The sequence below is a fragment of the Henckelia pumila genome, chromosome 2 (genome assembly GCF_033568475.1).
Source record: "Henckelia pumila isolate YLH828 chromosome 2, ASM3356847v2, whole genome shotgun sequence".
NCBI classification, from domain to species: Eukaryota; Viridiplantae; Streptophyta; class Magnoliopsida; order Lamiales; family Gesneriaceae; genus Henckelia; species Henckelia pumila.
In genome coordinates, this window is record NC_133121.1 from 175,611,039 (window position 1) to 175,638,558 (window position 27,520).

The 27,520-nt window shown below is 38.7% G+C and overlaps 1 protein-coding gene across 2 annotated transcripts; it reads right to left on the reverse strand.

Moving 5' to 3' along the window:
• Positions 1–20,859: 20,859 nt before the first annotated feature.
• Positions 20,860–24,786, reverse strand: LOC140883235 (uncharacterized). Of its 2 annotated transcripts, XM_073289618.1 has the most exons (8): positions 24,581–24,786; positions 24,449–24,496; positions 23,688–23,942; positions 23,406–23,588; positions 23,250–23,334; positions 22,032–22,139; positions 21,354–21,512; positions 20,860–21,260 (listed from the first exon to the last, which is right to left on the reverse strand). In XM_073289618.1, the coding sequence occupies exons 3-8, from the start codon at positions 23,940–23,942 to the stop codon at positions 21,061–21,063; spliced, it is 990 nt and encodes a 329-aa protein (XP_073145719.1). In that variant the 5' UTR covers positions 24,449–24,496; positions 24,581–24,786; the 3' UTR covers positions 20,860–21,060. The 2 variants fall into 2 exon arrangements, with proteins under 2 accessions (XP_073145719.1, XP_073145720.1); XM_073289619.1 differs by lacking the exon at positions 24,449–24,496.
• Positions 24,787–27,520: the final 2,734 nt, after the last annotated feature.

Sequence of the window (27,520 nt, forward strand, 5' to 3'; positions counted from 1 at the left end):
GTTTTTACAGCTATTCGATTTGGTTGTATATTATTGGATAAATTACAGATTCCTTTACTTGGGATTGTATAATTTTTTTGGTTTCCGCAGTTTTATTCTGATATCTGTTAAATTAAGTAAATTGCATGCCTAAGTTCTGTTTAGTAGGTGATCCGGGTAAGGGTCACTACATTTATGGTATCAGAGCATGCAAAAGAATTCTTGGGATTTAGTCTCATCTTGAGGTATTTTTGTAGATGTCAAATCGTGACGACCAGAGTTCTCATGGCAGTGTTGGTGGGCGTTGGGGTGATGCCGACCGGGAGCCTCGTCGAGAACGGCGTCATCGTCATCATGACGACGAGCGTTTCACTGTGCGTCGATTCTTAGCTATGGGTCCTAAGCCCTTAGTTGGAGTTGAGTCTCCGGAGGATGCGGAGAACTCGTTAGACTGCATGGAGAAGACTTTTCAGACTTTCCAATGCACCGATGAGCAGAAGGTGGAGACCCTGGTTTATCTCCTGGATGGACGTGCGCGCAGGTGGTGGAGGTTTACTTCTGCACCTTTTGTTGCGGCGAGAGGAGTGGCCACCTGGGCCGAGTTCCGCACAGCTTTTCAGAAGCTGTATTTTCCTCCTGCACTCCGTCAGTCGAAGGCAGGCGAGCTATTGAGTCTGCGACAGGGAGCCATGTCTATTGATGAGTATCAGCAGAGGTTCTTTGATCTGCTATCCTATTGCCCCGAGATTGCTGACAGCTCTGGGATGAAGTATAATCTGTTCCTTCAGGGCCTTAACCCTGAGATCCATGACCGTGTGGCGGTTGGCGACGACATGTCCTACGAGGGTTTGGTGAGCCGTTGTCACCAGGCAGAGGACAGCATTCGGCGGAACAGGTCTTTCCCTCAGTCAAGGCCTGCTAGTTCTTTGGGTCCCCGTGCCCAAACTTTCAAGAAGTCTGGATCTTCTTCTTCCTCTGGATCTGGAGGTGTTGTCCGTTTCGGTAAGAAAGACAAGTGTGATCACTGTGGGAAGAACCATCCATCCGACAAGTGCCGTAGAGCTTCTGGAGCTTGTTTTCGTTGTGGAGAGACTGGTCATATCCGGAGGGATTGTCCACTGTCTGGGGGAGGCGGTTCTGGATCTGGTTCAGGATCGGGTTCTCAGGCCACCGTTCAGCAGAGGTCGCAGGGACAGTCTGCTGGGAGTTCTCATTTGAGGCCACGAGCTTCTGGCCAGGTGTTTGCCTTGAGACATGATCAGGCTGTGGAGGAGAATGAGAAAGTCATCGCAGGTACATTTCTGCTTTATGGTATACCTGCTCTTGTACTTATTGACACTGGTGCATCTCATTCCTTCATTTCTGCACGTTTTGTTAAGAGGCATAAGTTACCATGCATTGCACTAGACGTAGTGATGTCTGTTTCTACTCCGACAGGCCAATCTGCTTTGGCTAAGCGGCTAGTGATGGGTTGCCCTTTAGAGTTCGAAGGGAACATTCTGTTAGCGAATCTCATGGTCCTAGCGATGGACGACTTTGATTGCATTCTGGGAATAGATATGTTGACTACCTATCGAGCTTCAGTGGACTGCTATCAGAGATTAGTACGCTTTCATCCGGAAGGGAGTGAGAGTTGGTTTCTATGGTAAGGGAGCGCGACCCCCGATGCCTGTGGTATCAGCTTTGAGAGCCTGTCGAGCTCTAGAGTCTGGCGGGGAAGGCTACCTTATCTATGCAGTTGATTTGTCCGCTGAGAGTATTGGGTTAGAGAGCATTCCTGTTGTGGATGAATTTCCAGATGTATTTCCTGATGAGATTCCGGGTTTTCCTCCTGCTAGGGAAGTCGAGTTTGGCATAGAGTTGATGCCGGGTACTTCGCCTATTTCTAGAGCACCGTATCGTCTGGCTCCGTCAGAGATGCGTGAGTTGAAGAATCAGCTACAGGATCTTTTAGACAAGGGGTACATTCGTCCTAGTGTATCTCCTTGGGGAGCTCCTGTTCTCTTCGTGAAGAAGAAGGATGGGTCGATGTGGCTGTGCATTGATTATCGGCAGCTGAATCAAGTCACGGTGAAGAACAAGTATCCGTTGCCCCGTATTGATGACTTGTTCGACCAGCTGCAAGGCACATCAGTTTACTCCAAGATTGACTTGAGATCTGGGTATCATCAGTTGAGAGTCCGTGATCAGGACGTAGCCAAGACTGCATTCCGTACTCGCTATGGGCATTACGAGTTCCTAGTGATGCCATTTGGTTTGACTAATGCGCCGGCTATATTCATGGATCTGATGAACCGTGTCTTCAGGGAGTATTTAGACAAGTTTGTCGTGGTCTTCATTGACGACATCTTGGTGTATTCGCGTAATACGGAAGAGCATGTATCTCACTTGCAGTTGGTACTACAGACTCTTCGAGAGGAGCAGTTGTACGCCAAGCTGAGCAAGTGTGAGTTCTGGATGGATAGAGTGGTCTTTCTTGGCCATATCATATCCAGGGAGGGGATTTCTGTGGATCCCAGCAAGATTGAAGCGGTACTTAATTGGTCTCGTCCGACGACAGTTGCGGAGATCCGTAGTTTTCTGGGTCTAGCAGGGTATTATCGTCGCTTCATTCTAAACTTCTCTCAGTTAGCTCGACCGTTGACGCAGCTTACCCGCAAGGGTGTGGATTTTGAGTGGTCCTCCGAGTGTGAGAAGAATTTTCGTGAGCTTCGACGGCGGTTGACTTCTGCGCCGGTGTTGGCATTACCGTCAGGATCTGGAGGGTATGTAGTTTACACGGATGCTTCTCTTCAGGGGTTAGGTTGTGTCCTGACTCAGAATGGGCATGTGATTGCATACGCTTCTAGACAGCTGAAACTTCACGAGGACAACTATCCAGTCCATGATTTGGAGTTAGCAGCCATTGTGTTCGCTTTGAAGATCTGGCGTCATTATCTGTATGGCGAGAAATTTGAGATTTTCACCGACCATAAGAGTCTCAAGTATTTGTTCACTCAGGCGGAGTTGAACATGAGGCAGAGACGTTGGATGGACTTGCTTGAGGACTATGATTGTGAGATTAAGTACCATCCGGGAGCTGCTAATCTCACCGCTGATGCTTTGAGTCGCAAGGTGCGACTATTCGCACTTCAGACTTGTTCGATGTCTAGTGCGATCAGTGACTGTTGTACTTCAGGTTATACCTTCAAGCACAAGAAAGGTATGCAGAGTATCCAGATGTTTGCGATATTATCTGAGCCAGCCTTGTATTCGCGGATCCGAGATGCTCAGATGTCTGATTCAAAGACCCAGCGTTTAGCTCGTCTAGCTAACGAGGGTAGCTCGTCTGGATTTCATTATCAATCAGATGGCTTTCTGTGTTTGTCTGGTAGGCTTGTGATTCCGCAGGATGAGGAGTTGCGAGAGGAGATTTTGTCTCAGGCGCATCGTACTAAGTTGAGTATTCATCCTGGGAGCAACAAGATGTACAAGGATCTACGTACTCGTTTCTGGTGGAAGGGAATGAAATGCAGTGTTTATCAGTTTGTTTCGAGATGTTTGGTGTGTCAACAGGTCAAGGCAGAGCACCGACGACCTGGAGGATTGCTTCACAGTCTGCCTATTCCTGAATGGAAATGGGAGTTTATCACAATGGACTTTGTGACCCATTTGCCGGTATCTCCGAAGAACTGTGATGCTATCTGGGTTGTGGTGGACCGACTCACCAAGTCAGCGCATTTCATTGCCTATAGCCGAGAGTACTCTGTGGATCGCATGGCACGGATGTACATTCAAGAGATCGTTCGACTTCATGGAGTGCCTGTGAGTATTGTCAGCGATCGGGACCCCAGGTTTACTTCTAGATTCTGGGGGAGTGTTCAACGTGCGATGGGCACTACTCTCAGTTTGAGTACAGCCTATCATCCGGAGACTGATGGTCAGTCAGAGCGCACTATCCGTACTTTAGAGGATATGCTTAGAGCGTGCGTCATGGATTTTGGTTCAGCCTGGCAGGATCATTTGCCGTTGATCGAGTTCGCTTATAACAACAGCTATCACACTAGTATTGGGATGGCACCTTTTGAGGCGTTGTATGGGCGACTTTGTCGTACTCCACTCTTCTGGGAAGAAGTGGGGGAGAGACAGGCTGAGGGACCGGAGTTTATCCAGCAGGCGATAGACATTGTTGATCAGATCAAGAAACGGATTAAGACTGCACAGGATCGTCAGGCCAGCTATGCTAACATCAAGCGTAGGCCTTTGCAGTTCGAGGTCGGGGAGAAAGTGTTTCTGAGAGTGTCACCTTTCCGCAAGATTCTCAGATTTGGCCTTAAGGGCAAGTTGTCTCTCAGATTTATCGGTCCGTTTGAGATCTTGGAGAGCATTGGCGATTTGGCTTATCGACTAGCTTTGCCACCGCATCTATCCAGTATTCACGACGTGTTCCACGTATCTCTGTTGCGACGGTATGTGGCAGATGAATCTCATATCCTGCAGCGGTCTGAGGTTCAGGTAGACAAGGATTTGACTTATGTTGAGAAGCCTCTTCGTATCCTGGATTATAAGGATAAGGTTTTACGGAACAAAGTCATTCCTTTGGTTTTAGTTCAGTGGCAGTGCCGAGACACTGAGGAAGCTACTTGGGAGCTTGAGGACAGGATGCGTAAAGACCATCCTGAGTTGTTTTGATTTCATTCTTTGAGTTGTATTCAGTTGCAAACTCTGTAAACGTTTGATTGAATAAAGAAAGTTTCTGAATTCTGTATTTGCATTCGGTACTTAAGATCTGTTTTCGAGGACGAAATATCTTAAGTGGGGGAGAATGTAGTAGCCCGTACCCTAATTGAGTAATTAAAGGATTAATGCTAATTAATTGAATTGGGTATTGGACGGATCGGAAGCTCCGAAGGCACGATCGGAAGCTCCGATCAGGATCGGAAGCTCCGATGAGCGATCGGAGGCACCGATGTTATTACGTCATCCATGACGATTGGCTAGATCGGAAGCTCCGATCAGGATCGGAAGCTCCGATCACCCCTATCCGAAGTCAACAAGTGATATTTTGACACGTGGCAGATCAGGATCTTCGGAAGCTCCGATGGCAGGATCGGACGTTCCGATCGAGGTTCGGACGTTCCGATCAAGGATCGGAAGTTCCGATCGTTGTCTATAAATAGAAGGCCGAGACTTCACTTTCATTTGCCAATTCCGAGTTCTCCTTTCCTTTCTAGTCCTTTTGGAGCTGTTCTAGTCTTCTTAGGCTTGGTCCGGAGGTCGGCGAGGCGTTCGGTAGTCGTAGCGGAGTTGTGCCCAAGTTCTGGAGGCATCGACATCAAAGGGCTAACGACGGACGAAGGTATAGTTTTTGCTTCCTATAAATATTTAGGAGTATGCAATAGCTTAGTTAAGGCTTTTAGATCACTTTAATGATAGTAGTATCATTTGGCAGTGTAGAGCAGACTATAGGCGTGGACCTAGAGTTGGTAGAGCTTGCACTGTTTTGAGGTACGAAAGTACTGTTCGAGATATCCTGACTGAGTATGCATGTATTATGTGACTGCATGATTTTATATGCCATGATATTATGCTGCATTCATTTGCATCTTGCTGTATCTCTTTCGAGATGTCTGTTAGTAGGGTTGTACCCTATCCTGTTAGTGGACGGACTTCCATCGATTTGGGTCCGGCGTATCCACGGTTATCTCGGTATGGGAGCCACCTCCTGAAGCGACGGCACAGCGTGCTACATACCAGGGCCCGGTCTGTCTCTGTTATCTGATCCTTGACCTCGAGTCTATAGGGAGTTCACTTTGCATGCTTGTATACTCATACTCTCGTACTGAGCGTTTTATGCTCACGTCTCGTACTCTATATTTTCTGGACACCCTATTCCATGGGGCAGGTTTGCGTTTGGACGAGGAGGGTGGATCCAGGAGGGGCTAGTCAGTGGTTGGCCAGTTGGAGCTTCGTCTAGGTTTTATTACTGTTGTTTGGGTTTTTACAGCTATTCGATTTGGTTGTATATTATTGGATAAATTACAGATTCCTTTACTTGGGATTGTATAATGTTTTTGGTTTCCGCAGTTTTATTCTGATATCTGTTAAATTAAGTAAATTGCATGCCTAAGTTCTGTTTAGTAGGTGATCCGGGTAAGGGTCACTACACACTATCAGTTATACCTAGGGAATCATGGGGCGATGTTGCTAGGCGCTCTTACCATGATTCGATAGGCAAGTCGGAAATTGTTGTTCCGAGTCACAAGGAGTTGTGAGCCCACGGCTAGCTGTATCCCTGAACCATTGAGGGTCACACAAGTAATGGATTTCTAATTTTCATTGAGATAGTAAAATTTAAAGAGTTAAATTTAATGAACAAAGAAGTAGGACTTCTTATATCAGAGTAGAAGAGTAAGATTTCCTAAAATGACATAGGGAAGGGCATTTTTGGAAATCACTGAATTCGGATTCAGAAAATTTATCTTGACTTTAAAAGATGCAGAAATGGTTTCTGTGCACATTGGTGAAATTGGTCTATCAATCTGAGTCACGATGAATTTTATATTAATTTCTGAATATGCAGGCTTTGCTTGTCAGGCTTTAACTTATGACTAATGGGCCCTAAGCTGTTAGCAGCCCACATTATAAATAAGTTATTGCAGTGCAGAAATTAGACACAAGTCTCATAATTTTCAAACACTAGGGTTTTGAGACCTAGAGTGGCCGCCTCCCTCTCTGTGTTTTTCTCTCTGAAATCCAGTCTGTGAATTTCGAATTTGCAGTCTGGTTTAACGGATCAAATTCGTTAATTTTCTTCGTAGAAACTTCTGATAGATTTTCTAGTGCAATCTATCAGAGGGATTCGAATTCTGTTCGTGGACCTGATTGAAGAATTGTTCGTCCATCAGTTCCTGGGATATACAACAAGAGCAGAGTTATCTGTTGGTGTCCATAATCTCGTTTCGAGATTCAAGGTAAAAATTTAATTGTTATTTAATTTTTACACGCACAATTTAATCGTAAAGTTTTGATACCCATGTTATGGAATCGTTCCATATAAAATTTTAAAAACTTCCGCTGCACCGGGTATCAATTCTGATTGATCTGAACACCATTTTCCAACAGTGGTATCAGAGCCAGGTTGCTCAGATCAAGCGATTAAATTAATCGATTGTACAAAAAAAATTTTAAGCCTTGGTTTTTGAAACAAAAGGATTTTAAAAATTTAAAATTAATGGGCAAACCCGGGGCAGCGAACGTCGCTGCCCTGCCCATGGGCAGCGATCGTCGCTGCCCAAGGGGCAGCGACGGGCTGCCCGGCCCGAGCCCCTTTTGGGGCGCGGGCTGCCCGGGATCGTCCCGGGCGGCCCGGGAAAATTAAATTTTATTTTTAATTAAAATTTTAATATGTTAAAATTCTATTTTTGGTCCGATCGAAAATTGTTTTTGATTGGTCCACGAGGCGTCGGATCGAATTGTTCGAGTCCGAAAATTTTAAAATTGATTTTTGGATAAATTTGAATTTTTGGAAAATTTATAGATTTTATCCGTTAAATCAGATTTTATGAAATTAATTATTTTTGGTACAATTGATGATAAGATATGATCTTATGGAAATATTGAGTAAAATATGATTTTATGTATAAAATTGGATTTTATATGTAAAATATGATTTTATTTGATAAAAAGGTAAAATATGATTTTGTATGTAAAATAAGATTTTATATATATGGAATATGATTTTATCCTTTTTAATTTAATTGTCATTGCATGTTATCCAATAAATTAATTTTGAATTAAATATTATTGGATAAGGATGATCGATTACCATGACCAATTTTGTAGGTGTATGTTAGGGAATTTACAATTGTTTTTATTGTTGTTGGATTTATTAATGGGCCTGGTTTATGGCCCAATATGAATTGTCATATGTAATAAAAGTGGGTCTGGTTTATGGCCCGTTCCCACCCCTTAAAATGTATCCCCTACTTGTCAAAGTTATTTATTGTAAATACATTATACTTAGTGGGAGATGAAGATTTGAAGAAGAAGGTGGGCCCAGCAGACAATAAAGACTGAAAAAATATAAATTGGAAGCACAATGTAATAGGATTGCATTGCATACTTGCATATCACCTAGGATTGGACTTAGACTCGTGATTGGCAACCACGGGTCGATTAGTAATGGAATCGATCATCCTAAAATATAATATATGATATTATCGTTGTATGCATGTTTAGACTAAATTGTATGAATCCCGCAAGCATACAAATTTTAAATGATGAGACAAATTTTCAAAATTAAAATCTTTCATTTTAAATATGATTTAAAATTGATATCAAGATAAATAAAGGAAATTTAAAAATTGTTTAAATGTTCCTACCTTCCATCAACGATCAATGTATGCGATGCTACCCGCGAATACGGTCCGGCTTATATTATTGGGGGGACCCGTTCGTCGGAAAGCTGTACATTAGATCGACACATGTTGTAAGTTGGATGGAACTCCCATGGGATTGGCTCATATTATTGGGGATCCACATGGCGACCGTCCATCACAACTTGATATTGATGGGTCATCTTGACATGTCACAATAAACGGCGTCATATTATTGGGCCCTTATTGGACATGAGGTAAAAACATAGAGGTTGCTTTGGAAGCAATTGGGCTCTACCTTTTGAAAATTATGGTTGGCTGATATTATTCGGGACTATAGTTTGTCAATTGGACTCCATGTTCCCACTAAAGAAAATGTTTCTCGTTTTCACTAGAGGGTAGTGAAATCGTTAAAATAGTGGGAGTGAGATTCATAAAATAAATTTTGCCTATTTTATGTCTTAGTAAATTAATTAAACAATCACTGATTATTGTCTGTTTCTTTTCAGTATTTCATTAAGATGAATTCGCGCAATCCACTATTCTCTATTCTCGAACAAAATAAACTGACTAGCGCAAACTATACGAAATGGTTCCATAAGTTGAAGATTGTCTTGACCTCGGAGAAGATGTTCTACGTGTTAGAAAAATCTCCTCCGAAGGAAGCACCAGCTGATATAAGTCCGGAAGAGTTGGCCAAACTTGATAAATGGTGGGACCATGATATCAAGGCCAAATGCTATATGAAAGCTTCGATGTCTGATGAACTCCAGAGGCGATTTGAGGATACCGTGAATGCTGCTGACATTCACGTACAACTCAAGGAACTTTTTGGGGCTCAATCGAGAGCTGAAAGGTTCGCTACTGTAAAAGAGTTAATGACGTGTCGCATGCGTGAAGGGACTTCGGTCCGTGATCATGGGGTACGCGTGATTTGGCTCATTCAGAAGTTGGTAACGCTTGATTTGGTATTGGAGCATGAACTCAATGTGGACTTATTACTTCTCTCTCTTCCTTCATCGTTTGACGGTTTTGTGGTGAATTTCAATATGAACAAGATAGAGGCCTCCCTTGAAGAGATGGTCAATATGCTTGTAACTTATGAAGCCACTTTAAAGAAGGATAAACCGGTTCTCTTGGTGGGCTCCTCTTCTTCTGCTAAGAAGGGGCCAAGTACAAAGGGTAAGAAACGTTCTGCCCCATCCAAGAAAACCGGACCCGAGAAGAAGAACAAGACAAAGGCTTCAAACATGGAAAAGTCCAAGGATGTTTGCCATCACTGCAAGAAACCCGGTCATTGGAAACGTAACTGCAAGGAATATCTAGAGCAGTTGCGAACTGTGAAGGGTATGTTTTATATTGAAATAAATGTTTCACTTAATACTACTTCTTGGGTATTGGATACCGGATGTGGATCTCACATTTGCAATGATTTGCAGGTGATGACAAGAAGTCGCAAGCTTAGAATGGGTGAGACCCAGCTGAGGCTCGGAAATGTTTCTAGAGTTGAAGCAAAAGCTGTGGGAGACGTTTATTTAATTTTGCAGAACGATTTTAAGTTACTTTTGAGAGATGTTTTATTTGTTCCAGACTTGATTAAAAACATTATTTCTGTTTCTATGCTTGATAGAGATGGTTTTTCTTGCAATTTTGTGAATGGGATTTGCAATATTTACAAGAATGAATGTTTGATTGGAAATGGACAACTTGAAAACGATCTATATAACTTAAAATTAAAAGACGTTTCAATAAATTATGTTGATAAACCGGTAACAACGAACAGAAGAAAAATCGATAGTCAAAACCCGGCAAACCTTTGGCATGCTAGGATAGGTCATATTTCATCAAGGAGGATGAACAAGCTAGTGGGAGAGGGCATGTTTGATATGTCTGATATTAACTCTCTATCTACTTGTGAGTCCTGCCTGAAAGAAAAAATGACTAAATCTCCTTTCAAAGGAAAACCTGAGCGTAGTCAAAATCTATTGGATTTGATCCATACGGATGTTTGCGGACCATTTAGTATTGGTACAAAATTTGGTCACACCTACTTCATTACCTTTACTGATGATTATTCTAGGTATGGGTACTTATATTTGATGAAATATAAGTCTGAATCATTTGAAAAATTCAAAGAATTCAAGGCTGAAGTAGAAAACAAACTAGGTAAGAGGATTAAAGCACTTCGATCAGATCGAGGTGGAGAATACTTGAGTACCGAGTTTTTGAGCTATCTAAAAGAGAATGAGATTCTCTCTCAGTGGACTCCTCCTATGACACCTCAGCTGAATGGTGTATCGGAGCATCGTAATCGAACTTTGTTGGACATGGTTCAATCCATGATGAGCTTCACTGAGCTCCCACCTTCGTTTTGGGGCTATGCTCTTGAAACGGCGGTATTATTGTTGAACAACGTTCACACTAAAGCAGTGAACAAAACACCATACGAGTTATGGAATGGCAAAGCTCCTAAGTATTCGTACTTAAGGATTTGGGGATGTCCTGCTTACGTGAAGCAGACAGTGGGAGATAAGTTGGATAGTCGATCCACCTTATGTTATTTTGTAGGGTATCCGAAGAATTCAATCGGATATTATTTCTATCAACCTACTGAAACAAAAGTGTTTGTTTCAAGGAATGCCATCTTCTTGAAGAAGGAGTTCTTATTGGATAAGAAAGGCAAGATGATGGAACTCGAAGAAATTCGAGAAGAACCCGAGATACAAAATAATGATCCTACACCTCAGGAACCATTGATTGGCACGCCTATTACTAGAAGATCCGAGAGGACTTCTAGGCCTCCTATTAGATATGGTTTTCTTCTTGAAGGGGATCAAAGTGAACCCGACATTGGATGTGATCCAAGAAACTTCAAGGAAGCAATTTCTGATGCGGATTCAAATTTATGGCTTGAAGCTATGTAGTCGGAAATAGATTCGATGAATACAAACCAAGTTTGGTCTTTAGTAGATCCTCCCGATGGAATTGTTCCAATAGGGTGTAAATGGATCTACAAGAGAAAGCTTGGGCCTGATGGTAAGGTATTGACCTACAAGGCACGATTGGTGGCGAAAGGGTATACTCAAAGACAAGGAGTTGACTATGATGAAACCTTTTCACCAGTTGCAATGTTCAAGTCCATAAGAATCCTTATTGCCATAGCTGCTTGGTATGACTATGAGATATGGCAAATGGATGTGAAGACTGCATTCCTTAATGGAAACATTAAGGAGGATATCTATATGATGCAGCCTGAGGGATACACATCTGTGGGAAGCGAGCGTAAGGTATGCAAGCTTCAGAGATCAATTTATGGTCTTAAACAAGCATCAAGAAGTTGGAACCAGAAATTTGATGAAACAATAAAGGATTTTGGTTTCATCAAGAACCCGGAGGAACCATGCGTGTACAAGAAAGTAATTAAGGATGCTGTGACATTCTTAGTACTTTATGTTGATGACATCCTACTCATTGGGAATGATGTAGGGATGTTGCAGTCAACAAAGATATGGTTATCAGGTAGATTCTCGATGAAGGATTTAGGTGAGGCGTCCTATATTCTAGGAATTCAGATCTATAGAGATAGATCTAAAAGAATGATAGGACTCACTCAATCAACTTACATCGAAACCATATTGAAAAGGTTTTCAATGGATGGGTCCAAGAGAGGACATCATGTGTCCCAAGACTGATGAAGAGATAGAGAAAATGACACATATACCATATGCGTCAGCCATAGGTAGTATCATGTATGGGATGATATCTACCAGACCGGATGTAGCATTTGATCTGAGTGTCACGAGCAGATATCAAGCCAATCCCGGTCAAATGCATTGGAAAGCCGTGAAGGACATTCTTAAGTACTTACGAAGGACTAAGAATATGTTCATGGTATATGGAGGAAGAGAATTGAGATTGGAAGGCTACACCGACTCTAGCTTCCAAAGTGACGTGGATGACTCGAAGTCAACCTCTGGATTTGTGTTCATGCTCAATGGCGGTGCTGTCTCTTGGAAGAGTTCCAAGCAGGACACCACAGCGGATTCCACCACTGAGGCAGAATACATTGCGGCATCAGCTGCTGCTAAAGAGGCCGTTTGGATGAGGAATTTCGTCCAAGAGTTGGGCGTCATTCCTGAAGCTGTTGGTCCAGTCCCGGTGTACTGTGACAACACGGGTGCCGTTGCTCAGGCAAAGGAACCAAGGTCTCATCAAAGATCCAAACACGTACTGAGGAAATACCACATCATCCGGGAGATCGTGGAAAGAGGAAGCATCACTATCGAGAGAGTGGCCTCTACAGACAATATCGCTGATCCGCTTACTAAGCCCTTTCCAGGACCATTGTTTGACAAACATCGCGAAGCAATGGGATTACGTAGTATGACTAGTTGGCTTTAGGGCAAGTGGGAGATTGAAAGAGTGGGTGCCCGGTTAGCCAACTTGTGGCTAAGGGCTTTGATGACTCTATGTAAAACAATCTTTTGTTTAATATAATTTACACTTTTATAATGGCATTGACTTTATCTTTCTTCATATTGTTATATTATGATATAATATTGTTGTTATGATAAAGACCTTGAATATACTATAGTGTATGTAAGATGTGGTAGTACATGGGGATGACTATCATGAAACACGTCTTATAGTCACTGTATATTCTAAACAGTTCCTAGTCGATTGAGCCGTCCGTTAATAAGGATAAGGATCGCTCAAGATTGAGACTAGCATTTGCGATGCCGAGTACCACGTTTCATTGGTATGGAACATAGAGATATTCAAAGCATGCAAATGGATATTCATACGATGAATGATCGAACTACCCTATCCGGACTTTCCAAGTGGTTATCACTTATCGAGTGGATAAAGTCCGCGGTTTTGGTTGTACACCATTAGTCCTTACTACTTGAAACATCATTGAGACTCTATATGCTAGTACTGTACTTTGACTCATTTACCGACTCTATTGGGATCATCAGGTGTCGGGATTGGGTACAGTTACGACACATATAGGAGTCGATGTTTTGTTGTCAAGGATTCACCACATACTTGCTAGTGTGGATATCCTATGCAATCTGAGGAGATATTAGTGTGACGAATCTCTGGCCAGAGTACATGATGTGTTTTAAGAAATGGTTTCTTAGTAGCACATGCAATGTCACTATTTGATCTTCAAGATGCATTGCATAGTTATCGAATCTCGAACGACTCTCGATTTACCAATAGTTGTTGATTCGATCGGGATATATGGATGAAGGGACCGTACTATACGCTAACCAAAATCTATTGGTTCTTGCAGGCACTATCAGTGATACCTAGGGAATCATGGGGCGATGTTGCTAGGCGCTCTTACCATGATTCGATAGGCAAGTCGGAAATTGTTGTTCCGAGTCACAAGGAGTTGTGAGCCCACGGCTAGCTGTATCCCTGAACCATTCAGGGTCACACAAGTAATGGATTTCTAATTCCCGTTGAGATAGTTAAATTTAAAGAGTTAAATTTAATGAACAAAGAAGTAGGACTTCTTATATCAGAGTAGAAGAGTAAGATTTCCTAAAATGACATAGGGATGGGCATTTTTTGGAAATCACTGAATTCGGATTCAGAAAATTTATCTTGACTTTAAAAGATGCAGAAATGGTTTCTGTGCACATTGGTGAAATTGGTTTATCAATCTGAGTCACGATGAATTTTATATTAATTTCTGAATATGCAGGCTTTGCTTGTCAGGCTTTAACTTATGACTAATGGACCTTAAGCTGTTAGCAGCCCACATTATAAATAAGTTATTGCAGTGCAGAAATTAGACACAAGTCTCATAATTTTCAAACACTAGGGTTTTGAGACCTAGAGTGGCCGCCTCCCTCTCTGTGTTTTTCTCTCTGAAATCCAGTCTGTGAATTTCGAATTTGCAGTCTGGTTTAACGGATCAAATTCGTTAATTTTCTTCGTAGAAACTTCTGATAGATTTTCTAGTGCAATCTATCAGAGGGATTCGAATTCTGTTCGTGGACCTGATTGAAGAATTGTTCGTCCATCAGTTCCTGGGATATACAACAAGAGCAGAGTTATCTGTTGGTGTCCATAATCTCGTTTCGAGATTCAAGGTAAAAATTTAATTGTTATTTAATTTTTACACGCACAATTTAATCGTAAAGTTTTGATACCCATGTTATGGAATCGTTCCATATAAAATTTTAAAAACTTCCGCTGCATCGGGTATCAATTCTTATTGATCTGAACACCGTTTTCTAACAAGGGCAGGTTTGAGGTTGGACGGTTCAGGCGGCTCTCAGCAGGATTGAGCTTGGGAGAGTGCGAGGTTGTAGAGAGTAGGGATTTGTTTACCCTGAACCTTCGATTTGGTTGTATAACAGTATTTATACACAATTGTTATCGTAGATTGTATTCTGCCGATTGGATTTGTTGTATTTTAATTATCCGCTCTTTATGCTTTTATTTTAATTGCATGCGCTTTTACTGTAACTCTGATTAGGTAGTGGATCCGGATTGGGTCACTACAGATTGAGTCTTTTGTGCCATAACCAATTTTGGTTCATCTTTGATTGTGAGACCCCGTTTCTAATCCTCTAATAACGAATAATTAAACAAAATCGAACACGAGAGCCAATATAGAATCGAATCAAAATTTTTTTTTTTTTTTATAAAGGGTCGCGCGGCCGCGCCTCCCCAGGCGCGGCCGCGTATAGCCCCCTGCCCTGGGCGCGCGGGCGCGCATGGCGTCCTGCCCGGGGAGGTGCAGGGCGCGCGGGCGCGCCTCCCGGACGAGCGGGCGCGCATAGCCTGCTGAATTTGCTTCCAAAAAGACCGCAAAAGTGTAAAATAACACCCGAAAAGGTTCCGACATGATCCAACTAATGATTCAACAATCATAAGATATTCAAAATACAAAAGGAGAGTAGATCATGCAATAGACTAAGTTCTTCCAAATTACAACATGTCAAGTTCTAAGAAGGAGTTCAAACGACTCAACAAAACTCAAAATAGATCATTCGACTCGACCCTACAACACGGTGTCTCACGTCTATCGTCACACCCTGAGCTAACCCAAACGACTTGGTCCAGCTCCTGATCCTCCTGTTGCCAAGTACACATACAAACAAAGACAACAGTCGGATAAACCGGTTAGAAATATAATTTTTAAGTAAAAGAAACTGGCATGCAATATCAAGTAAACACCTCAGATCGAAATGTAATAATCAGTAACAAATCAAAATGAGAATGAATAAATGCATGACTTCAAAACTCGGGATTATCAAATCAGATAATCGAAATGTCAATCAGTATTCGGTTGGGATCCCGGGGCCAAGTCTTCACAACAACTCACCGATACACCCATTCGGGGTGGATGTCGTTCAACTCAACCCCTAGACTTCAGAGCAACTATAAGAAGTATTCTGGCACTTGGAAAAACTCGAAATCCAAAGCCACTTCAATATAGCTCCCTAAATCGTCTAATTTCAAAACGAATCGAGAAATCGGCTCAATATGGAATGCAAGTGAAAGTAGGATAACAATCAAATTCATTCAAGCAAATAAACATGTAGTATGTGATTTTCGGGAACTCGAGAATAAGTCGATCTCGAGTATTCGTTCCCATTCGTTTCATTGTCGACTTTTACCTTTTTCTCGAAGCTTCAATCAATCCTGTCAAACAAGAGACAACTCGATTCAAACTCTAAACAATTCGAAACTCAAAGTCGATAAATCAAACAATCTATACCGTCTTCCAACTCTTCTATTGGTAACCGATCTCCAAGTCCTCCAATTCCAATCTCTAATCAACTGTCAAAACATCGAGACACGGATTCAATATCAACTCGGAGTTCAAACTCAATCAAATTCGATATACAAATCAAACCGAACCAAAACCGATAACTCAAACTCGATTTCGACGGCATAACGGCTATAAACTAACTATCCGGAAAAATACAAACCATCCAACAACATCACAATAACTCAATCATCAACACAATCCATCAAAACAACTCAAATCCAACCTCAATCAAAATCACCATTTTCGAAAATATGCCTCTAAAATCATATAAAATCCAAACTTCGTTCTTTTTCCAAACCGACTTCGAATACACGATCTATACTAGCTCAAGAACGACATACTCCAATATTATCAAATTCTGACAACTCAACAAAATCAAAGTTCAAGAGATCGAAGCAAAACTTACGTCTAAACGAAGCCCTCGTCGCGGTGATCGTGAATCTCAACTCGGAATGAAAATCTAACGGTCGAATCGAGCGAATCGGGGAAAGGAAGAGCTTGAGAAATCGATTCCCATGGCTTCCTGCTTCAGTACGTACGAATGGAGAGGGAAGGAAGGAGAGAAATGATGTGATGTGATGGGGAGGCAAGTTGCATTAGGATAATATATATAAAATCCATCTTTTGCATTTCAGTCCTTTATTTCTCCAAAGTTGCAAACTAACCCCTGCGAGATATTAAAAGGATCCTTAATTACTGAAAACTCTGATTATCTCGATTAAACTCAATTAATATAAAATCGGGGCATTACATTGATGCTACCAGGCAGATTGAAGTGGATAGTTGATCTGTCCAATTTACTTTGTATGTATTTTCACTTCTTTCTCCTGTTAAGATGGTTAATCCAGATTGATCTTTCACCGTGCAAGTGTGCTTCTGAAATTTTGCACAGTAGTTATGATCACATAGTTTACTAACGCTAATCAGATTATATTTCAAATTTTCTACAAGTAGAACATCATTAACACAAATATTTTTATGGATATGCTTACCCTTACCCATACTTGTACCTTTAGAGTTATCTCCGAAAGTTATTTTAGGTCCTGGTCCTGGAGTGTAGTCAGATAACATTCTTCTGTCTCCATTCATGTGCCTTGAGCACCCACTGTCTAAGTACCAGGTTGTTTGTTTGATAAGCTCGCTTTTTTTTACCTGCATAAATAAATTAAAATAATTCTGGTCCCCATTCTTACTTTGGTCCACGCTGGATTAATCCCTTTGGAATCCATACTTTGATTATCCTTACAGACTTTCCATGATGTTTTCCTTTGGGAATAGCAGATCTATATGATGTTCTTTGTGCATTGTGATGTGTGTACCAAGTGTAGTGATCGGATCGATTGTTCCAATTTGACTTCCAATACTTTCTATGGGAGTTATTAGAATGTGGTTTATGCTGAGTTGAATGAATTCTTTGTCTTTCAAAACCTTGTCCAGACCATTTTGATCTAGATTTAGTCCATCGTGACTTAGATTCATCTGGCTCAACATATCCCAGCCCTCTGTGTAAGAGTTTACTCTTTTGAGGCATTGAATATGTCATAGGAATTTTTGGTTCATATATCATGCTGAATCTTACAAACTTTGTATATCTAGACAAGTTATTTTTCAGACATGATGGAGTGGTTGAGATAGATGAACTCCCTTCATTCATGCTATAGCCTAAGCCAGATTTATCTCCAGCTTGCTTCTGCATTCCAGTGATTTTATCCAAGGATATCGAAGCTTTGTTCCAAGATTTAACTAGATCTGATAATCTCTGATTTTCAGATAAATTTTCTTGAAGCTTAATTATCATATCATTGTTCTCGGTCATCAACAAACTTACCTGAGCCTTTATATTATCTGATCTAGTGCACTCATCTGAGTTACTTTGATCTAACTTATCTATTGGACTCTTTTCATTTGTTCTGACTTTATCAAACTTACGAGATAGTAAACGATATTCAATAACCATCTCATTTAATGCATTGATAAGATCTTCCTTACTAAATTCATCAGAAGTAAAGTCAAGTACCTCTTCATCATCTGGAACGTCAATATTATTGGCCATAAGGCATTTGACATCGTCATCTTCACTTTCGCTTGATGATGCTTCTGAGTCAGATGAAGTGGAGTCTGATTCAAGCCCATGTGCTCTTGCTTTCATCTGCTAATAAGGCCTTCTGATCTTTCTTCTTTTTGAATCTCTTTCTTTCTTCTCTTGAATTCTTCTTATAGGGTGTTCTTTTCTCATCCTTCTTAGGTTTGGTACAGTCGGCTATGAAGTGCCCTTCTTTTCCACAGTTGTAACAAGCTCGATTTTCTTCAAATGGTTCTTTTGGTTTGAAGCTTGATCTGTTTGCTCTTTTGAAGTTACTGTGATTCTTTCTCATGAATATTCCAAATTTCCTGACAAATAGTGGCATTGCATCACTACTGATTTGTTCTGCAGTCTTCTGGAGTTTCATCTGCTGCGGTGAGGGCTTTAGTAACTTGTAATGTTGAAGTGTCTTCCTCAGTTTGAACTCCCAGTTCAAACTCATAAGATTTGAGATCTGCAAATAGATCATGTAATTCGATCTTATTGAGATCTTTAGATTCTCTCATAGCTACTGTCTTTACATCCCACTCACGAGGTAAATCTCTTATGACTTTGAGTGCTACTTCACGATTGATGTAATTCTTTCCAAATGCACTTAGCTCGATCATAATGCTGTTGAATATTTCATCAAATTCGTTCATGGTTTATCCTGGTTTCATCTTCATATTATCAAACTTTTGGATAGCCACCATAAGTTTGCTTTCCTTTGTTTGATCATTTCCTTCACATAGTTGGGTGACCTTTTCCCATATTTCTTTGGCAGTAGAACAATTTTGATTTTGCTGAACATGTTCTTGTCCAAAGTATTGTATAATATATCTCTGGCTACATTGTCTAGATTGGCTTTTCGTTTATCTTCAATAGTCCATTCTGCTCTAGGCTTTTCTATCATCTGAGGAGCACCTTTAGTAATAGCAACTGCAGTGTTGACTTTCATAATCTTCATTGGTCCAACTGTCACCACAAACCACATGTCATCATCCAATGCTGATAGATGTGCCTGCATAGGAATTTTCCAATCATCATAATCTTCTTTAGAGAACATAGGGATTTTGCTAAAGGATGCCATAGTTTAAGAGACGGTTCGGGTGATAAGCAAGAACCTCTCTGATACCACTTGTTAGGATCGAAATAGGTGTAGAGGGGGGGGGGGTGAATACACTATTTTCTTTTTGTAAAATTTCTTCTATCTGATTCGTTAAAACCAGATGAAGTTTTGTTGCTTAAAACTTTGATCTGCTCGAAAGATCTGGAGTTAACAGGCGGAAGTAATCTTCCTCGCAGATTTGAATCAATGTAGACTAAGGCGGATAGGATAATGTAAATGCAATAAGTAAAGAGATAGAGTTGTTTCTGGATGTTCAGAGATGAATTCTCCTATGTCACCCCTTCTTCTGTTTTCAGAAGGATTCCACTAGAAGACTTTGATTTATACAATCCTTTGTAAAAACCCAATCCGATTTAAGATTTATCCGATGCCTAAACAAGAACTCCTAGCAGTACTCTTCTCTTCTCAAAACAGAGTAATCGATCTTCTTGAGTTACAAATGAAGCTATTGAATGTGCTTCGATGTGTTGATCTGGATAGCTGTGATAGACTTCGATCTGGATCGTTCTTGTGTATTTCTTTCTTTGAGCACAACGATCTTCTTAATACAGTTCGACTCAGGATCTCAAGACATTGATCTGATAAGATTGATTTCTGAGTGAGGATATTGAATAAAGGCTTTTTGGCTTTTCATATGGACTTAGACTTTGATAGCTTCGTATGTTTTTCTTTCAAGTTGTCCACTATTATTTCTGAAAGATCCTCTATATATTTGTATCGAGTCTTGAGCCACCAACTATTTCGGATTTTAAGCTTCCGACATATTCCATAGATTGGCTCATGTTTCTTGACTTTTAGTGAGTGCTTTTTCCAACATTCAATGTGCCTTTTGTCCTTCAACTCAATGGTCACTTTCAAGTGGAGCTTTGAGCTTTTCGAGGACTGATTGATCTGGCTATCTGAGTAGTAATAGATCCGGCTCAAATCGATCTGATTTATCTTGAAGGAACGTCCTGTGTATTCGATTTGCTTAAGTAGGGTTATTCATTCGGAACTATAGATCGAATATTTGATTTATCCGGATCTTAATTTGAATCAGACATTTGATCTGGCAACAATTTGTTCTTCAATCTGACTTGGTCCGATTTGATTCGTTCTTAATTTCTTTTATTGTTTAGGTTTTGTTTTTACTTATTATTACCGAAACTATAAGATTTGTTCTCCAACATAAAAAGTTGGAATTAAAAAAATATAAGAATATAAATCTTGAAAAGAACAAAACTAAAAACTAAAATTTACGATAATAATATTAAAAGTTAAAGTTAAAAACATATATTTACGAAATTAATGTAGGAATGTAAATTAAATATATTACCTACCTAAAAATGTGAATAAAAAAGGTAAAATTTTATCATTGTGAAATCTATCTATCTATCTATCTATCTATCTATTATCTATTATCTATTACCTACTAAAAGTGTGAATAAAAGGATAACGTTTTATTATTGTAAAATAACAAATTTGCAATTTTATTTATACTATAAGTAAGATCATATAAAAATATATAAGGATATAATACAAGTTAAATGACAAATAATAAAAATAAAATTACATGACTATAAATGAAAATGTATATACCACAACAGAAAAGAAAAAAAAAAAAACAAAACATGCGAGTTAAAGATTTTACCTTCTGTTTCAAACTCAATTTATTTCATGACGTAAGAGTTTATTAAGATTTTCATAAAAACTAATGCGCTTTACTATTCTATGAATTACTGATAGACTAATATCATCATGGTGGAACTAATAATATGTTGCCTGCAATACTGCAATCCTCCAAGGCTATAAATGCTTCTGTAGCTTCAGCAAAGCTGAATGTTTTACCAATTTTCGGCTTTATATGTTCGGATTCTATTAGTGGCCAAATTTTTGCTGCAGCTTTAGAGAAAATCGATACTAAATCGGTAGGAAATTGATACCGCAAATCCCCCCCTGCATACCATTATCAAATAATATTCGTATCAACATGAGAAAAATAAATTCATCTAAACGATAAGGAATAATGTTGTTGGGTAGTTATTTTACCTATGACTTTAACATCCTTATGCATGAGCACTGAAAGGTCAATTTTTACCCGACTCCCACTGTTGCATCCTAAAATAACAAGAGACCCGCCTTGGGCCAGACAATCCAAGTTCTTTTGAAAGTGAGCACTCCCACTAGCATCTAGTATAATGTCCACCCCTAAAAAAACATGACTGCGTTAATAATTTTTAAAAAAAATAATAATAATTGATTGATTTAATATAAAATCAAACTAATGACGAAGGTGGGATATCACATCCGAACACTAACTAAATCAAGCATTGAAGTCAGAAAACCTGCTACTTGTCTCATTTCCGCATATTATCATGTGAATTGTAGTGTGACCACATTGATATGCTTCAATCAACACAATACTACGCAAATATAGTACAATAACACATCGATTTTCCTTCAATCAACACAATACTCCGCAAGTATAGGACAATACCACATCAATATGCATCAATCAACACAATACTACACAATACCAAATCGATATGCTTCCATAATTAAATTGTTTGACCCATGCTAGTAAAATAATAGTCTCTTTTTCACAAGGAAAAAAATCTGCACTATTCATAAAAGTGACAATGTTTATGTAACTAAATTAACTCAATAACCGTTAACCAACCACACAAAAGTCTGAAAAGAAAAAATGCCTGATAATACTGCATGTACCTCTTTCTCCTGTTTCAGCCCTCACAGACTTGTAAAAGTCCTGCTCTTTGTAGTTGATGCAGACTTCTGCTCCTAGCATTTTGTAAAGTAGCAGTTTTTCTTCCATCCCTGTAAAAAAGGTCCATTTAGTTGCACACTATTTGGTGACTATTTCACAGAAGATGGTGGGTATGGATGTGGTGCTGAGGCAGTCACCAACACTCAAAAAATGTACTTCAAATCTCACTGTGCAAGAACAATGTTTTTGGTAACATTAATTAACAAATTCAGAAAATTCTCTAATATCCATGTCCCACCACATATTTCAAGGCCATTACGTACATGCCGAGCGGAGAACATTTGGATTGTGAGGTGTGTCGAAGAAAATCAATAAAATACATCACAAATTACGCATTGATTCCCACTTCAAACCAATGCACAAACACATGTAGTAGGTCAACATTTTGTAAGGGAAGTCATTGAGACTGGTGCAGTGCGAATAAGCAACCTGATCGATGCAACCAGTGATATGAAGCCCTGAAGCAGGACTTGTGGAGGCAATATTATGGTGCATTGGATTTCTAACAAGGTGGAAGATTGTAAGATGAAGTGATACAAATTCAATTCATGCTGATGCAAAGGAGATGGGATAAAGTAATTAGCATTTAGTGCCAACTACTAAAGAGAACCAATCAGACATGTAACCAAATTACCACCATAGATAAACTAAGAGAAGCAGCCTAAGTGCAACATACTCTTCCGCAGTAGCTTTCAATGTTTAAATGGGAATATATTTGAAGCACTGGGATGTTATTTGATCAGAAAAATAGAAACTGGAAAGATCTTTTGATTGAAGGAAACAAGAGAGATAAAGAAAAGCATTAAGTAACTCAAAAGGGTCTTCTAGAGTGTGTGAGGAAAAAACAAATTGAGTTCATGTAACTGCTTTTGTATCTTTGTGAGTTTTTTATGCGTGTACATTGACAAGAGTAAGAGTGCATCCGCTGGATATTTGTTTTTCTTTAGGCCGGACCACCTAACAATCTTGTCTTCTGTTGCTTATTTCGATTTTCTGCATATTACATTTCCTTTTATTCCACTGATCTACGCACATCCAAATAAACACTGGTTCAGAGTTGTTGGCATATTCTTGTGCTCAGGGGAAATTAAATCACTGCAAATACAGCAATGTTTGCATGGAGTAAATTAAATCAAAATGAAAATAATAACCATTACTACCTGCTACTGCAATCACTTCACAACGAAGTACATACTTAGCATATTGAATAGCAATTATGTCCATTCCCCCTGCATCCCCATGTATCTGCAATTGGTCTCAAAATAAATTTTTTTTAGTTTTAAGATAAAGAATTCCGTGTTAAAAAATGACAATACCAAGATTGTTTTGCCAGGCGCAATGTTCGTCAACATTGAAAGTGCATAGAAAGTTAAGCATGATGCTACTGGCAAAGCTGCTGCCTCAGAAAGGGTAATTTTCCGAGGAATTCTCAAGGCGTGATTTGCGTAAACAGTAATGAACTCTGCACACCCACCCCCACCTTGTAGAATCACACAAACCTTGTGGAAAAAAAAAAAAGAAGCATCATAACAAACCCAATTATTTAACGTGAGCACAAAAAACCAATAAACAACCCAATTTAAAATGAACTAACTCACCTCATCACCCACTTTAAAGTCTCTGACATATGAGCCAACAGCAACAACTTTCCCCGAACACTCAAATCCAAGATCTGAAAGGGGCTTATATTCACAATGGAAACCCACAAAGTCTAGGTCTAAAGTGTCGTAAAAACTCAGTCCTGCCGCTTCAACTTGTATCATTATTTTATGATCTCCACAAGTGGGCTTTGGAACCTTTTTGACTCTTAAAAGATCTCGACCACCTGGTATTCCAAAATCCACAACCTTCATCTGCAAAATTAAACATGGCTAAAATTACACAAATATCACAATTCCCAACTCATGATACTTATCATATTCTAAAAAAATAATAATGAAATATAGTAACTCATGCAGCAAATAACCGGATCGTTTGGTACTTTCTAAAACAATCTAAATTTTTAACATTATCCTAGATCTGCTCTACTCTTGTGCGTATTTTGCAGATAATATTGTTTCAAGGTCAGTACACTTGGTATCGGGCTTGAGTTAGACTCGTTTAAGATTGATAAGAGGCTCGAGCTCGGTTTGTTAATAGTTCATTTTATCATGTATAAAAAGCCTGGAAAACTAAATTGAACCCATGTCCGAAAAGGATTTGACAAAATCCCAAAACTCAATCAACAACAATCTGCATAATTTATTCAACCTAGCCTTCTATTAGTGAGCAATTAAAAAACCTTCCAGTTCGAAAAATCATATTCCAACTGAAAAATAACAAACAAACAAACAAAAAAGCAGAAATATGGCTACGCGACCTTGTCGATTCTAAAAATGATGGCGGCGCGAGCAAACTGAGTATACAGCTGCAAAGAATAGACATTCATTTTTAAAAAATAGTATCCCTAATACTAATCAAAATGGGCAACGAAATAACATCATCTGCTTACGCTTATATTGTTCGATTCAAGCTTCGATCTAGAATAATCAGCTCCGAGCAGTGGAAGAATATGGCTACGAGTCAGAAGGAGAAGGAACGGCGTCCGGCGGAGGGGGTTGGAGCCGGTGTCTGGAAGGCAAAATGGAGAAAAGAAAACATAGGGCCAAAGCTATTTCAATCCAGATTTTTTACGACTTTGATTCAATTTTTAGATATATTTTTTTAGATATTTTTGTGAAGCAGATGGATTTTTATTAATTTTTATAATATTTTACGAATTTATAAATAAATTTGAATTTTTTCTAAATTTTGAATGATTTTTATAAAGATTTGTAAATTTTTTTATATAATAAATTAATTTGTATTTTTAATATATCTTATTATTTTTATTTTTTCTTTGAAATAATAAATTTATTTGAAATATTTTTTTAATTTATTGATGAAATGGATTTTATTTATTTTAAATATATATATATATATATATATATATATTAATGTAACAAAATTATAAACTAAAAACTTTGTGATTGTGTAAAGTTATTTTTAAAAAAAAACATATGATAACTTATAAATTATTTTATCAATTATATCATAAAAATTTATTTGTCAAATTTTATTTATTATCATGTATTTTATTCGTTATTTAAATATTTGAATTAAATCATATTATAATTTTTTGAATCGTATATTATTATCATTAAATATTAAAATTATTGGTATAAATCATAAATTAAAAGCACAAAATATTTCGAAAATTTCAAATCTTTAAATAATATTTTTTATTTTGATTTTAAGAAAAAAAACAAATATATATATATATATATTTTTTTTTTTTTGTTAAAAAAACAAACAAACATTTTTTTTTTTTTTGCAATGCCATTCATTCTAAATTGTTTTGCATATTTCATCTAGCAGATTATTACTAAAACGTGATGTACTGCAGGGCTTGAAAATTGCAATCGTAGAAGGAGATGTTGTCGGCGGAACGTGTGTTAATAGGGGATGCGTTCCTTCTAAAGCACTTCTTGCTGTAAGTGGTCGCATGAGGGAGCTTCAAGATGAACATCACATGAAATCTTTTGGCTTACAGGTACTTCTTTCCCCGCATGATCAGTACTGTGTAAATTTTGAACCATTTTGATAAACTCACTTTTACAACCTAAACTTTTGAGTTGGTTATTAGGACTAAAAGGTACATTTCATAAATCTGAACTTGTTATGGCTGAATGACTCTCTAAATTTTGAACCATTTTGATAAACTCTCTTTAACAACTTAAACTTTCATGAGATTTTGAGTTGGTTATTAGGACTGAAAGGTACATTTCATTAATCTGAACTTGTTATGGCTGAATGACTGCAGTTTCATTCGAAACTAGTGAAGGGAAACAACTGTCCCTTTCCACTGTTAACTTCTGGCTTTTTGCACAAACTGGTATGCAGGAAAATGTAAATGTGATGTGGATGCTATATGTAAACAATATCTGTTGGACAGACTGTCAATTACAGAAAATTTATGATCTTCTCTACCTAATTTAACATTTAACATAAGTTCTGTACTTCTTTGATAAATAATTAAAACTGCTCAGTCAGTGATTCTTGATTTTGTGTGGTATGCATCATGTGAAGGTAAATAATAGTTTGCTATCCTATTACTTTCTTACAGTTTTCATTTCACGTTTTTTTGGGTCATTTTTCCCATTTTACCAATCATCACCTGCCACAATGACAGGTTGCAGCTGCAGGATATGACAGACAAGAAGTTGCCGATCATGCAAATAATCTGGCCTCCAAAATCCGTAGCAATCTGACCAATTCAATGAAAGCTCTTGGCGTCGATATATTGACTGGTTTTGGTACGATTTTGGTATGTCCACAATTTCTATCATCTGAAAAACAATTTCTCTTTTTTTTTCGCCGCAGCAAAATTCTGTGTTTGAATCATGGGGACTCCGGCATTCCCAAATCTAGGGAAACACTGCAGCGTTGACGACTGCCACCAGATCGATTTCCTTCCTTTCACATGTGATTGTTGCAATCGGGTATGTTTATGATCTTGTATGCATGTGAATGTATGTACTCGTGGTTTTGATGGAATCAGTGGGTTTTTTTTTGTTGGTGATACAGATGGAAACCGTAGATTTATATCTATGCAATGTAGTAATGTTGGGTTTGATGAATTAGAATTTATAGGACCTGGAAATTTTATTTTATGTTATGCTTCTTTGTTGTTTCATCATCAGCTTTTAGAAAAAAATGTTTGTCCATTTTTAAACGGAATTATCGTGTGGTTTTTTGTTTTTTGTTTTTCCTTTTGTAGTTGACTCCGATGAGATCCGATACTCGCTTTTAATTCATAATTGGGAATGGGAATTTTTTTATGGGTAGACTGTGTAAAAGTGTTTGTTTAGACTTTAGAGAATTAGGATTGCAGACTCGTGGCATGTGTGGAAGGTTCTGAATTATTGCTGTGAAGTTTGACTTGATATTAAAGGTAATTGATTGGCATGAGCTATTTATGTTCAAATTCATTTAGAAATGGTTGCATTTATCAACCTCGAATAAAAGATTGTGAAACTGTATTTGCATATGGTGATGAATGATGCATACTTGAACTTATTTGTTTGGTTGGTTTTACTGCCACGATAATTGAAGTTTGTTTAAAGAGCTATCTGGAGAACTTAACATTTGCGACCACCGATTAAGATCAAGCTTTTAATTTTTACATATAAAAAAAACTTCCATGTGAAAAGTCCAATGAATCAGGGGGTACTCATTGTTCCTGTTACAGCAGTCCTACTTTGGTCAGTGAGTTTTTTTCATACATTTTTAAGAGTTGGCTCGTGATTTTTTTTAACGATGAGACAGATTGGATGTATCTAACACCTTCTACAATATCAATGATAACTTGGAGTGGAGAAGATTCTGGAATCAAATTTGTTTTTCCTTTTAT

Bases quoted from the DNA above. Each gene is read 5' to 3' on its own strand.
- LOC140883235 (XM_073289619.1), bottom strand. From the start codon at position 23,942: ATGAAGGTTGTGGATTTTGGAATACCAGGTGGTCGAGATCTTTTAAGA. The intron at 23,589-23,687 runs GTGAGTTAGTTC...TTTTTCCACAAG, and splicing joins ACTTTAAAGTGGGTGATGAG to GTTTGTGTGATTCTACAAGG. The intron at 22,140-23,249 runs GTAGTAATGGTT...CCTTTTTTACAG, and splicing joins TGAAGTGATTGCAGTAGCAG to GGATGGAAGAAAAACTGCTA.